Source organism: Rhipicephalus microplus, chromosome X (assembly GCF_043290135.1).
Source record: "Rhipicephalus microplus isolate Deutch F79 chromosome X, USDA_Rmic, whole genome shotgun sequence".
NCBI lineage: Eukaryota > Metazoa > Arthropoda > Arachnida > Ixodida > Ixodidae > Rhipicephalus > Rhipicephalus microplus.
The window spans coordinates 6,411,055-6,423,327 of record NC_134710.1 but is presented as its reverse complement, the minus strand read 5'-3'; the positions used below and the strand labels follow the sequence as shown (position 1 = coordinate 6,423,327).

At 49.9% G+C, this 12,273-nt stretch overlaps 1 protein-coding gene across 1 annotated transcript in view; it reads right to left on the bottom strand.

The window, feature by feature from the left end:
* LOC142777396 (protein Skeletor, isoforms B/C-like) overlaps positions 1-12,273 on the bottom strand; it is a 253,917-nt gene that overhangs the window by 162,146 nt on the left and 79,498 nt on the right. The window contains exons 4-5 of the mRNA XM_075881745.1: positions 3,415-3,517; positions 2,224-2,386 (exon numbers count right to left, since the gene is read on the bottom strand). Of these exons, the coding sequence (XP_075737860.1) occupies positions 2,224-2,386; positions 3,415-3,517 (266 nt within the window). The remainder of the gene's footprint in view (positions 1-2,223; positions 2,387-3,414; positions 3,518-12,273) is intronic.

Sequence of the window (12,273 nt, the reverse complement as noted above, 5' to 3'; positions counted from 1 at the left end):
TGCGTACTTCCCGCCGACGCGAGACTCGCGGCACCGATGGTAACCTTATTCGCTTGTACAACGTCAACTGCCGAAGCAGTCGAATTCTCTTCGGGGCGTACGCATCCTCCTCGAGGTCAATTTCTCCGAACAACTCCGTGACCCCCTTTGGTACCGATACAAGGAAGACACTCCAGCGCCGTTGACGAATAGCTTGTCGTCGGAAGCTTCTCCACCAACACAAAGGCACAAGGGAGGGCGGGCGAGAACGCCAGACGTTTGTGGCAACCAGTCAAATTTTTTAGCGGAATCAGGGCGGGTGAAGTATACATTATGCATGCTCGTGCCTGAGTTTGTATGTATGCATGCATATATACGAGTGCACAATTGAAAAATTTAGGCGAGTATACGTGTTTTACGTCCCTCTTTTCCAGCTACGCTATGCTTGACAGGATCAAAATCCAGACACGCCAAGTATTCGGCTTCTTAAAAAACGAATCCAGGTGCCATCTCTGTGATCTGATATTCTTGAGTGTAAAGAACGCCAAATCTGATGAAGTCATCCTTTTACAGCACGGAAGCCCATAGTCACACTGTGTTTCATTATGTAGTTTGGCCTGTACAGTGCTCAGAGAGCTCACAGACGCCGTGAATAATAATGACCGGCATTGATGCGCCAAAGCAAAGAAGATAAAAGAGGCCCGAAAGAGTTGAAGCAATTTACCGCCCGGTGTGCGCTGGGCTTGCGTAAGGACGTTAGCAATGACGTGCAGAAAATTGTATTTATTGTTGCGATAGCAATATTATCGACACTCTCGGCTGAATTTTGCCGCCAGCGTTGGCGTAACCATCACTCACCGAATATATATACATATCTATATATATAAAAACGCAAGAAAGAAAAATAATACAGAAAATGACTCCGGCGCGCGAAATCAGACGTCGGACCTCTAAATTGTGAGTGCGAGGCGTTAGCCACAAAGCCACCAAGGAGCACCTCCTTCAATGTTTAAAGGGCAAGCAATATATATATCTACCACTTACCGCCGGTGATGGCATCTCGAGGCGGGGGGGGGGGAGAATCGTGTTTTCAGCATTACCAGCAAGATGTCCCAATGAGTGCGCGTCGCCACATCGTCACGATGCAGTGCCGCGCTCTCTCATCTCCCACGCGTACTTTGCCCCGCAGAGAGGGGGCAGGGTGCACGCACACGCGTGCGCTTGTCTCGCGGTGGGGACAATCGTACCTCTTTGCTGACCTTGGGCCTTCACTGGAACGATTAGGTTGTAATTACCTGGCGCACAAAGGTCACTGCGACCATTGCACAGTCTCCATTATAGAAAAGGGTACGCTTTTCAGACACAGCAAAGTAACAACCGCGACCCCCACTCTCATTCACCTGTACATGTGAGTACGTTTCGTGCATCATTTGTGCGATCTGATTGCCATTCTGCGCGTGACCTTCCAATTGGTTGCTATTGCGTTCATTGCTTCACCTTTGCGGCAAACCTGTGGCTTTTCAGGTGAAACGAGTGGTTTAGCCAAACTGAAGACACTCACGCAGATACAAACTAGGACAAGTCGCTAGCATTTTAATGTAATGACGTCAAATTAATCAAACAGGACCATGGCTTCATAAGACGCACCATGCGCTCAGGAGGGCGGACACTTGGGCTGGGCGAGGAGTTTGTAAATACCATGAACAAACCCAGTGCACTTAAAGTAGAACTATAGCTGTCTCAGCGATGACATCGGCAATAACAGAAACTCACTTCAGTCCCAGTGGGAGACAGATCAGAAGAAGACCTAGTCGACACAGTGACTGCCGTGCGACCGTTACATGAAGTCGATCCCAGAGATTTGTTTGCGAGACAAGACATTTATATAGTCAGAGATGCTTACGCGACAAGCTAATGGGATTTTTTATTAACCAGGCATGCTGATTTGTGCACAGTAAAGTGATTCTTTGACTTACAAATAAAATTTGCCCAGTTTCTTGAATCCGCAATGCGCCCACTCCATAAATCCAGTGAAACAATACGTAGCTACAACGTTTCAGACGATCACCAGTGCTCCCTGCTAATTGGAATAGTGGTGAGTTTTACATGAATGATAGGCCTCAAACAGTTAAGCCACCCGGAACGCGTGTTGCAGTACAATCTGCGTAAGTAAAAATTGCATACGATTGGACCATGCGGGCCAAATAGGAAAGCCACCCACACCGTCAAATTTTCTTTACGCACCTGGTGCCCCTCCGTCGTAGCGGAAGTTGGTAAGCTGCACAGTCCTGGAATCTGTCAGAATTACTGGGTCAGCAGCGACGCCGTGGCCACCACTCAAGAACCCCAAATCTTGCGGTGAAGGCGGCTCAAAGTCGTGTGGGATCCTCACCCAACCGAAGTTCGCCTGCACGAGACATAACTCTCATTTCTATAGTACGTACAATAATTTGATCGGATAATCCTTTGTTCATATATTGTCAGATTTGCCAATGCCTTCCGAGATTTTCAAGTTTTTGTTTTCTGCCGTGTAGTGAGGGGCAGAAAAAGCTGTCAGAGACAGCTTAAGAAAGCCGCGGCATCCTTTTGCGTGGCAGCGGCTTCAGAGCGAGGGAAATGAAACAACATTAATAACAAAATGTGAAGACAAATATACAATAATCGACAAATAAAAAAAGAGACAAAACGCAATTTTACAATATGATATAAATATTATTCACATTACTTGCATAGAGGTATGCCTGTAAAGGTAAAAAACCGATATATACTACATGTTAACGTATCTATAGCATGCAAAACATTGTGACGAACTCGAGAGGTTGCAACTACTATGTACATCCGAAATTAAAAAGGGAAGGTTCTCTACGTGAATTTGTTATGGGTACTGGTAGACCCCAAGTCTCTCCATGCCATGTCATAAATACTGCTTCCTAGGCATTGAAGTGAGCAAGGTTTCGTAAGCAGTGTACGTTTTTTTTTTTTAGACTTCGAGTGTAAAACTGACACTCAAGTGGTGTCTGCACAGGTTCTTATTTTTATTACACTACTTAGCAAAAATAGATCTCAACTCGGCGTGCACGGGGGTGCATTAACATGGCAAAATAACCTCTTTTGCTGGCCCCAGCGAAAACTAGACTGTCCCGCTCGCATGCGAATCTACAGAGAAGCAACATATACTGGTAGAGGTGCCTCAACAAATTGTCGTTCCTATGTTTCGCAAAATACAAAACATGCCACATATTCAATACTGTTTCATTTAGTAGCTATGCACAAGAATCACAAGCAACAGGCTGCAAGGAAAACTGCTAGCATTCATGGCGCGCATAGATTGGCACACTCGAAGAAAACTCGTGCAAGGCCACGAAATAGATGGCACATTAATTCTCTCACTGAGGAAGTCCGAGAGAGAGAGAGGAAGATTGGTGAATTCCTCACCGAGTATCGGCGGCAGTACACTGCCAGGTAGCGGTAGTTGCGGATCGGCTTGTCCAGTTTGATGACTATGTTCTCGTGGTTGTAGGGTCGGAGCCGCTCCCGCCTGCACACATGAATAGCAGACGTCGTGTAGTTGTATTTCTATTAAAATATGTGAACACTCAAGTCAAGGTCAGTGAGTGCAGCTATAATTGTGTACAATTCGATTGGAAATGAAGACATGGGATATTCGTTCCAAGTTTGGTAAGTTTTCTTCTATATTTCTCCACTAAATGATTATACTGTTGCGGGCAGTACGCATTCAGTGGAAGTCAGTACTGATAGAGATAGCACTACACAGAACGCACACATTCGCAGGTCAACACGGCAGGTTATGCTCAGCCGCAAAACAACATTGTTGTTGTCTTTGTTCATACGGCGCCATTTCAGGAGCCGCGCCAGAGCAGCCTTTTCATACCTATGACATTACCTCAGCTTGTAACGCACTTTCTCAGTGCCTGCTATGTTTAAAAGGGCTTCTCAACGTTGTAGGCCTTAAGAGGGGGAAAATGTACGATTTCAATTCCGGGTGCACCATCGAGTTGTTGGAAATCTCGTAGGTGGCAGGAGCCACCTGGTGCAAGGACTAGGTAGGGCCTGGCATATTGTGGTAAGGCCTTCTAGCTGAGACCAACACGACGAGATGGGAGCCACAGTAGGAGGAGTGAGCGTGCCATGAGAGCACGGCTGATGACATCTTGAGCATAAGTGGTGGTTGCTGGGTCAGACCATTTACTGGTATGTGGGCTTTAACGTGCCGAAATGGCCATATAATTATGGGAGATGCCGTAATGCAGGGCTATGTAAATTTCGACCACCTGGGGTTCCTTAACGTGCACCCAAATCTGAGCACACGGGCCTGCAGCATTTTCGCCTCCACCAAAAATGCAGTGTGACAGACGAAAGCATGGTGCCGAAAGGTCGCGTTAGATCACGACCAAAAATAGAAGGATGGATCGCCGGCATTGTCATGACGCCACGGGTTACCGGCTGTTATGGCCGGTGTTGTCGTCGGCCCATAGACGTACGCGTTGGTCGTGGTAGCCCAAAAAGCTCAGACAGCCTCGAACAGTTAAAAACAAGTTTATTCCTATTCGGATGGAGGCGGCGGCCGAACTGCCGGGGGAAACGACGGTGGCTCGTTTGCGCCGAGCGGGGGAAGGGGAGGAGTCAACATCTGGAAGCAGTTTCAACAACCGGTCCTTCGCGGGTTCGGAGCTCGCTCATGACACAGGGGTGCTTGGAACACAACATCTCCTCCCTCCTTAGCTTGTCGCTTGGAAGCAATATGGGGGCCGCCGTGGGCGCGTGGACGCTCTGGACGCACTAGGAAGAGAAGCCTCTGCTCGCTGGGTGTCGTTTCTCTTGTGTTCAGGGCCGGCGGGCGGCGGGACGGGTGGCGGCGCCGATTCATCTGGTGCGAGATGCCAGGCTAAGTGGAACGAAGCTTCCGTCGAGGTGGCTGCTTGAATGGGAGGTTCCCATGGCAAATTACCTGAACGGCGTAGCTGATTAAGGTGGCCGCGTGTGGCCTTTCCACCAATGTCGATGAGCCATGACCGCAAACCTATGTGTTTGAGTGCCGTCGCTCCAACCCAGCCGGACTTTCTGTGGAACTGGCGGGCGTATATGCGCTGTCCACTTTCAATTCTCCTGCTATGCGGGAGCTTTTCTTCCTCCGACGGTGCTTTCGCTGAGGGCTCCGGGACAATTGCTGTCAGCTGGGTTCTCATTTCTCGTCTGGACATTAATTTCGCTGGCGTTTGATCAGTAGTGCTTTGAACAGTGTTGTGCTGTCTGAAGAGAAAGCGCGCGATGCGGCGTTGCATCGTCCCAGTCTGGTCTCTAGTAAGGGCGCGCTTTAGCTCAGCCACGTAGCACTCGGCTTGTCCGTTCGTAGCCGGGTGGTAAGGAGCTGATGTAACAGACGAGACGCCGTTGTCGCTGTAAAACTTGAGAATCTCCGTGGACACAAACGGAGTGCCGTTGTCCGAGACCACCTTGCGCGGTAGGCCAAACGTTAGAAACAACGACCGCAGGGTGTCGATAACTGCTGCCGATGTCGTTGTAGCCATTTTTTTTTACCTCCAGCCACTTGGTGTATGCGTCTACAACCACCAGGAACGAACACCCTTCGATAGGTCCAGCAAAATCAATGTGCAGGGTGTGCCAAGGCGTGTCTGGTCTTTCCCATTCAGGAATAGGAGCTCTTGGCGGGCTTCTGCGGTTGCATTGGCAAGGCTGACAATCTTGAACTGTAACGGCGTTTAAGTCATATAGTGCCGATGACGTTAGTGCTGTTTGGCTTGTATCTTGCGTCTGGCCCTCCTGTGCGTCGACATTGTTGTTCCGTTGCACTGAAGTCTTTGGTCTGAGCTGTTTGCGCTTCGAGATGCATGCCTTTTCAATGTGTCCCAGTTTTTGGCAAAAATTGCAGGTCGCTGTCTTGTATCGACATACCTGAGGATCGTGCATGTCGTCGCATCGCCAACAGCGCTGTGTCTTTCTGCTTCATTTCGCCTTAGACGTGGAATGGCCTGACTGCTGACTGGTGTGATGCACCGGCTCGACGTTCCGTCTAATATCCCCCTGCTGGTGACCGGCGCTCTCCGCTCGTTGGGCGATGTCGTAGGCTTTGGAGAAGGTGAGACCCATCTCCGCGAACAGGCGTTGTTGTAGGCCTGCGTCACGCAGTCCGCACACAAAACGGTCACGCAACATAACGTCCAAGAAGAGCATAGTGGTGTTAGCAGGTGTGGCAGTCGATCCTTCCTCGTGCGCAGTAGCTGCAGCTGTCGCGGTCAACGTCCTGAAATTGCAGTCAGCAGCGAGCTTTTTGAGAGCCGCTACGTATTCGGCCACTTTTTCGCCTTCCAGTTGGTCTCGCCGTTGGAAGCGGGCTCGACAGTAGACCTCCGATGGCCTTGGGTCATAGTGCTCTTGTAGCGCTGCTACGATGTCGTCGTAGTCAACGGCTGCTGGAGTGCGTGGCTGAATCAGGGCATAGACTGTGTCGTTTGTCTGCTCCCCACACAGCGTTAGCAGGTTGGCTCTCTTCAATGCTGCATCAGTGATGTTGTTAGCCTCGAAGTAAAATTGCAGGCGTCCAAACCACGATGACCATGATGAGCCGTTGAATTCGGGTAGCCGATTTGGGAGCCCGTGCGTAGCCATAGCTTGTAGCTTGTTAATATCGTTGCGTACGTTGGTCCAAATCCACTTCCTCGTCGCCACTGTTATGTCCGGTGTTGTCGTCGGCCCATAGACGTACGCGTTGGCCGCGGTAGTCCAAAAAGCTCAGACAGCCTCGAACGGTTAAAAACAAGTTTATTCCTATTCGGATGGAGGCGGGGCCGAACTGCCGGGGGAAACGACGGTGGCTCGTTTGCGCCGAGCGGGGGAAGGGGAGGAGTCAGCATCTGGAAGCAGTTTCAGCAACTGGTCCTTCGCGGGTTCGGAGCTCGCTCGTGACACAGGGGTGCTTGGAACACAACACCGGCAAAGGTGACGAACGGGAAGGAAATCGGTGTAGACGTGAGACCATCAGTGTGTGGTGGAGGCGTTTGGTGAGTTCTGGGCGTCGTGCGGAGGTGGCACCCTTGTCCGGGTAGGGCCGTTCAACCGAAACAACATAAGACCCGTCCCCCTCCCAGGGGCGGGACCCTTACCGGGTTGAACGTAATTGGATGATGAAGGGTTGATGAGTGACATGTACTCTGGGACGAGGCGCTTTCGAGAGCCAACTCCTCTTCCTTTCTGACAACGGTAGGGAAATAAATGCTAATGCTGCGGCGAGTCTAGCATAAGTAGGTTGTCAACGACACGAGAGGAAGCAACAACCACAGTCTGTGATTATGTGACTAAGAGCGTCATGCTGGAGGAAGACGGCAATGTCTTCCACGCAGCTGGTCCGTAGCACTCGAGTGAGTGCATATGAAGTGGCGTCATTTGTGGCTACTGCAACCCAGTTTTTTCCGGCTGTCGAAATCGGAAGGGGACCTGGTGAGTCCAATATGACTCGATGAAAGGTCTCAACCGAGATTTCAACCGGCCGAAGGTGACCGGCAGCGGCAATAGTAGGTATTTTCAGCAATAGCAGAACTGGCATGCTGCAACGTAGCACCGAACGTAACGATAAAAAAAACATAAAAAAACATCATCGAACACGATTGAAGGTTCGGTAGACACCCGAAAGTTGTGGAATAAGTAAATGTTCTACGCCCCTAGGTGTAAGGTGTGATGGTACACAACGTTGTCTTGCAGCAATGTGACGTTCTCGCAAACACGGACTGAACCCCGGACCTTTCAAGATTTTTTCGCTCGTTTCTTAAACCCACGCATAAAAAAAGGAAAAGAAAACCATCGGTGTAACGGATGGGCATTCCGGAGTGGAGTACCTGGAAGGATTATTTTTACTGTTCTCGCCCCCCCTCCCTCGCGCAAACACGAGGAGCGGGCGGCACCTTGTCGTCTACAGACAGCGTGACAGTGTACGGTGGAGATAATCCGCACGCACCCTTCAGATTTGTGGCATGGGGGAGCAGCAGAGCACCTTTTGTTGGTTCGGGAAATGCGACCCTGCCGCAGCGCCTGTGCCGGGTCCGGTCTGACTTTCCGTCAGCCTCCGTGGCTCCAGGACTCATTACTGTGTTCTGCGCGGATGGCCACCTGCGGCGTTGAATGACGAAGAAGCGGCGGCTACGGAGAATTTCGCGGGAGACACCGAGCTGCATGGAACCGTTGAGACTTTGTCGGGACATCGGCTCATCAAGTACCGGAAGCATCAGCACCATTGTTCGCCCGTAATTAAAGTGTCTTCGGACGGCTCGCCCATCTCTCTTTCTGAGGCTTGAGTTTGAACATTGTTACTTGCTCGGCTTTGTTTGGGAGAGGGTTTTCTACTGGTGTGGGCCGCGGGAGCGGCCGTCGAAGATGACGCACACCGAGTGACAAGAAAATATGCCGCGTTGATAGTGGCGATTGGTTTGGTGCCCCGGTAGGGCGGAGTCTGGTCATACAAAAAGGGACTACGAGACGACCCGAGGAGGGTCGGAGATTTACGCTGCGATGAGCTCGAGATGGTAGAGAGGCAAGAATGGTACGATGAGGAATGAAAGTTAGGGATATGAGGCGAGTGAATGGAGCGTTACGAAAGAGGGCTAAGATGGAAATCACTGAGAGGGACAACGTAGGCGATGATGACGAAGACGATGAAGACGCTGACGAATCGGACAGATCAGACCTCGACGCCAAGAACCAACCTTCAGCCCCAATTCCAGCAGCCAACTCCGAGGCCCCGACTACATGGACATTCTGTGAGACGAACTTCACCTCCCTTATTTAAACGAGCTTTGCGTATAGGGATGCGGCATATTGAGACATTGCGCGGTTTTATTCATTGATAACTTTATCATTTGTGTCGTCCTGTGTTTACTCTGTATTGAGGCACCCTTGTATTGTCACCGTTACTTCGCTTATGTATGCTGTTTCGCGGGCCGCGTGTATTTCCTGATGTGTTACAATTTCGTCTAACAGAGATGTAGTTCACGGACAGTATGTGTGTACGCCATTTGCACTTGCTATTAAATTAAATGAATCAGTAAACAGAAACAGGTCGTAGCGTCTCTTACTTCCCGGCCCCAGCCCAAATCCCTGTATGTGAGAAGTGATTGAGACACATAGCCAAGAGGGAACCGGATAGACAAGGGGTTGAGTGGTCTTCCCTCTCTTTGGTAATCGGTCGCGTAGCGGGGGACGCCTCAGCAAGAACATGATCAGCTAACATTCGCCTGTACCGGCTTGAAAGCGGTCAATGATGAGGAGTAATGACTAATCTCGCCGTTGTTGATCGTCCACGTGTAGGAAGTCGGTGATGAAGAAGATGGAAGCATCGGCTTTCAATTCGGTGCAGGTGGGAGTGGATCAACAGGGTGCCGTGATAAACACTCTGCATCGCTGTGCAATTTTTCAGATTTGTACACTACTCCAAACGTGTATTCTTGCGATCGTCATGTCAAACGCCGAGTCTTCTAGAAGGGTCTTTAAGTGTTGAAAGCCAGCACAGCGCTTGAGGGTCTATGATCATTGCGAGCCTTTATATAGGTATAAACGCAATTTAGCGACGGCCCCAGCAAGAACTAGACTGTCCCGCTCGGTAATACAATAATACTTTCCCGACTGTGACACAAGGCGGCTAGCATACGCAATAACACAGTTTGTGTCACTTTGTACTATAGCGAGTGCACCTCAATAGCGTGGCCACTTGCGTGAGTGCGCAGCTCAGTCGAGGTGGTGGGATCCAAATGAGCCTGGTTACTTGAGAGCGAAAATTATAGAAGCAAAGGCCCGCCCCTTCACGTTCTTTTTGAGGGGATCCGTGAGGGGTCAAGCATTGTGCGCGAAGTTCCTGACAAAGCGGCTGAAGTAAGAGCAGAGAAGCTGCTACCTCTTGTACAGAAAGCGGAACCGTGAAGTCGCGGACTGCGCGTACTTTGCCAGGGTCGTGTTGGGCCCCAGTAGCGTCAACAAGGTGGCCAAGTAGTTTAATTTGTGGGCGCTCAAATGTGCACTTCATCGAATTGAGCTGAAGGCGAGCACAGCTAAAAATGTTGAGAATAGCCGACAGACAAGAGAAGTGATTCACAAATGTGGGCAGGAAACAATTACAATGTTCAGACAACACAGAGGTTTCTTTACCGAAAACCACGTAGGAGACAGTCCATCTTGCGTTCAAAAGTTTTACACCACCCAAAAGGCATGACCGTAAAGTGGTAAAAACTATCGGGTGTGACGAACGCTGTCTTCTCACGGTCGCGGTCATCAAAAAAAATTTGCGAGTATCCATATCGAAGATCAAGTGACGATAAAAACGGGCACCGTGAAGGCAATCGAGCGCGAAGGACAGACGTCATACTACTTGGTTTTCTTTTGTTATGGCTATAGTCGATGCATCACAGCTGTTGTCCTAACTAGCACCACAGGTGATGCCCAAGGTCTAGATGAAGACTCAATGACGTCTTCCTTGAGCATTTTGTCTACCTCCTTCAGGATAACTTGGTGCTCAATGTAAGACACACTGTAACGGCATTTCTGCAAGGGACTGACATTGGCGGTGTCAATACGGTGAGATACGACGCTTGCGTGACCTACAGGATGCTCATAGATGTCAAAAATATCAAGATAAGGAAAGATGACATCATAGTATTTTTACTTGGAAAGCTATAGGCCATTGGAGATAATTTGGCCCAAGAATGCCGTATTTTTGGCAGTTATAACAGGTTTGGCAGAACTTCCTTTAGGCTAGAATTAAGCGTAGAACCCGCGCAGCAGATGAGTAAGCGCCAGTGTTGATTTGAGCTGTAATGGCTATACCATCAATGAGGACAGTAAGTAAATTTCGTCTGCATTTAGGGATCGGTAGAAGTATTTGGGTCAGATTCGTCAATAGAGTGCCGTCTTTTGAAGGGCGGCACTTGTTAGTTTTCCGGGAGGTGTCTAGAATAACCAGGTGACGGAGAGCGACGGCGCTGAGGGGAGTGTAACTGGCGACCCTGAGGCGACGGCGAGGGGCTGAAATTTTTCTGGGCGACCACGTCAGCGTTGTAGGGAGCATAGTTCCGAACGTGGAAATGGTAGGCGAGATGGGTGGTCCTGGAAGTGGCCTTCGGGAGAAATTGTTGCAGAGTGCTGCCCACGATTCGGACGCCAGTCACCGGGAACACCCAATCGGAAATATCATTTGTAGCAGCCATTGCGAAAAATGCGGCCAATGCGAGAACATGAAGAACATATTGGTCAATAGTCTGTACGGAGCCATTCAAATGCATTCTGGTATCGTGGAGTAAACCGTGGAACCAAAGAGGCAGCAGCAACAAGTGTCATGGCATTGGGCTAGGCGTTGTGGGCAAGGATGAATGCTCGTAAGCTGGTGTGCAAAGCTAGCGGTTTGAGAATTCAGGACACATAAATGTTTGCGAACTTCTGACGCACTTCGAGTAGAATTAGTGATATTGTTAGTAAGTTTTCTTACGCCATGGCCTAATGTGGGCCATGGCTTGCAGCTCTTGGCGAAGAATCTTGCTGAGGTTAGAATTTGCCATATGGTGCGGTGTCGCTGGATCTTCGCACGCAGAAGTCGCAGCGGCGATCGGAAGGCGGCTTGAGCACTGAATAATCCTCCTGTTTTTAGCTTATTTACACCACCGACATTCAGTGATGATCGAGTCAACGGTATAATAGTCCTGGCACATTAGTAGGCCGGAGGCAGCTCCGCCGCGGTGGTCTAGTGGCTAAGGTACTCGGCTGCTGACCCGCAGGTCGCGGGATCGAATCCCGGTTGCGGCGGCTGCATTTCAGATGGAGGCGGAAATGTTCCAGGCCCGTGTTCTCAGATTTGGGTGCACGTTAAAGAACCCCAGGTGGTCGAAATTTCCGGAGCCCTCCACTACGGCTTCTCTCATAATCATATGAAGGTTTTGGGAAGTTCAACCCCACATATCAATCAATCAAGGCCAAAGGCGTTGTCAGCTATCCCCTGCGACAAATAGCTGACTTTGTCCACCTTGGCAATGTCTTTGTCGGTTATGCGGCACAGTGCTCGAACGTTTTGAATATATGCATGCGACGGACGAATCCGTGAATAACTTAACTCACGCCGCCAGTTCCAGTCGGACAGCCACCTGTAGAGCAGCCCACTGAACAAGTCACGGAGCTTCTGTTCACAGATGTCCCAACTTGCAAGTTCTTCCTCGTGCATCTCATGCCATGCGCATGCAGTACCTCTTAGGTAAGACGTTTTTCAGCACAGGCGTTTGATTCCAC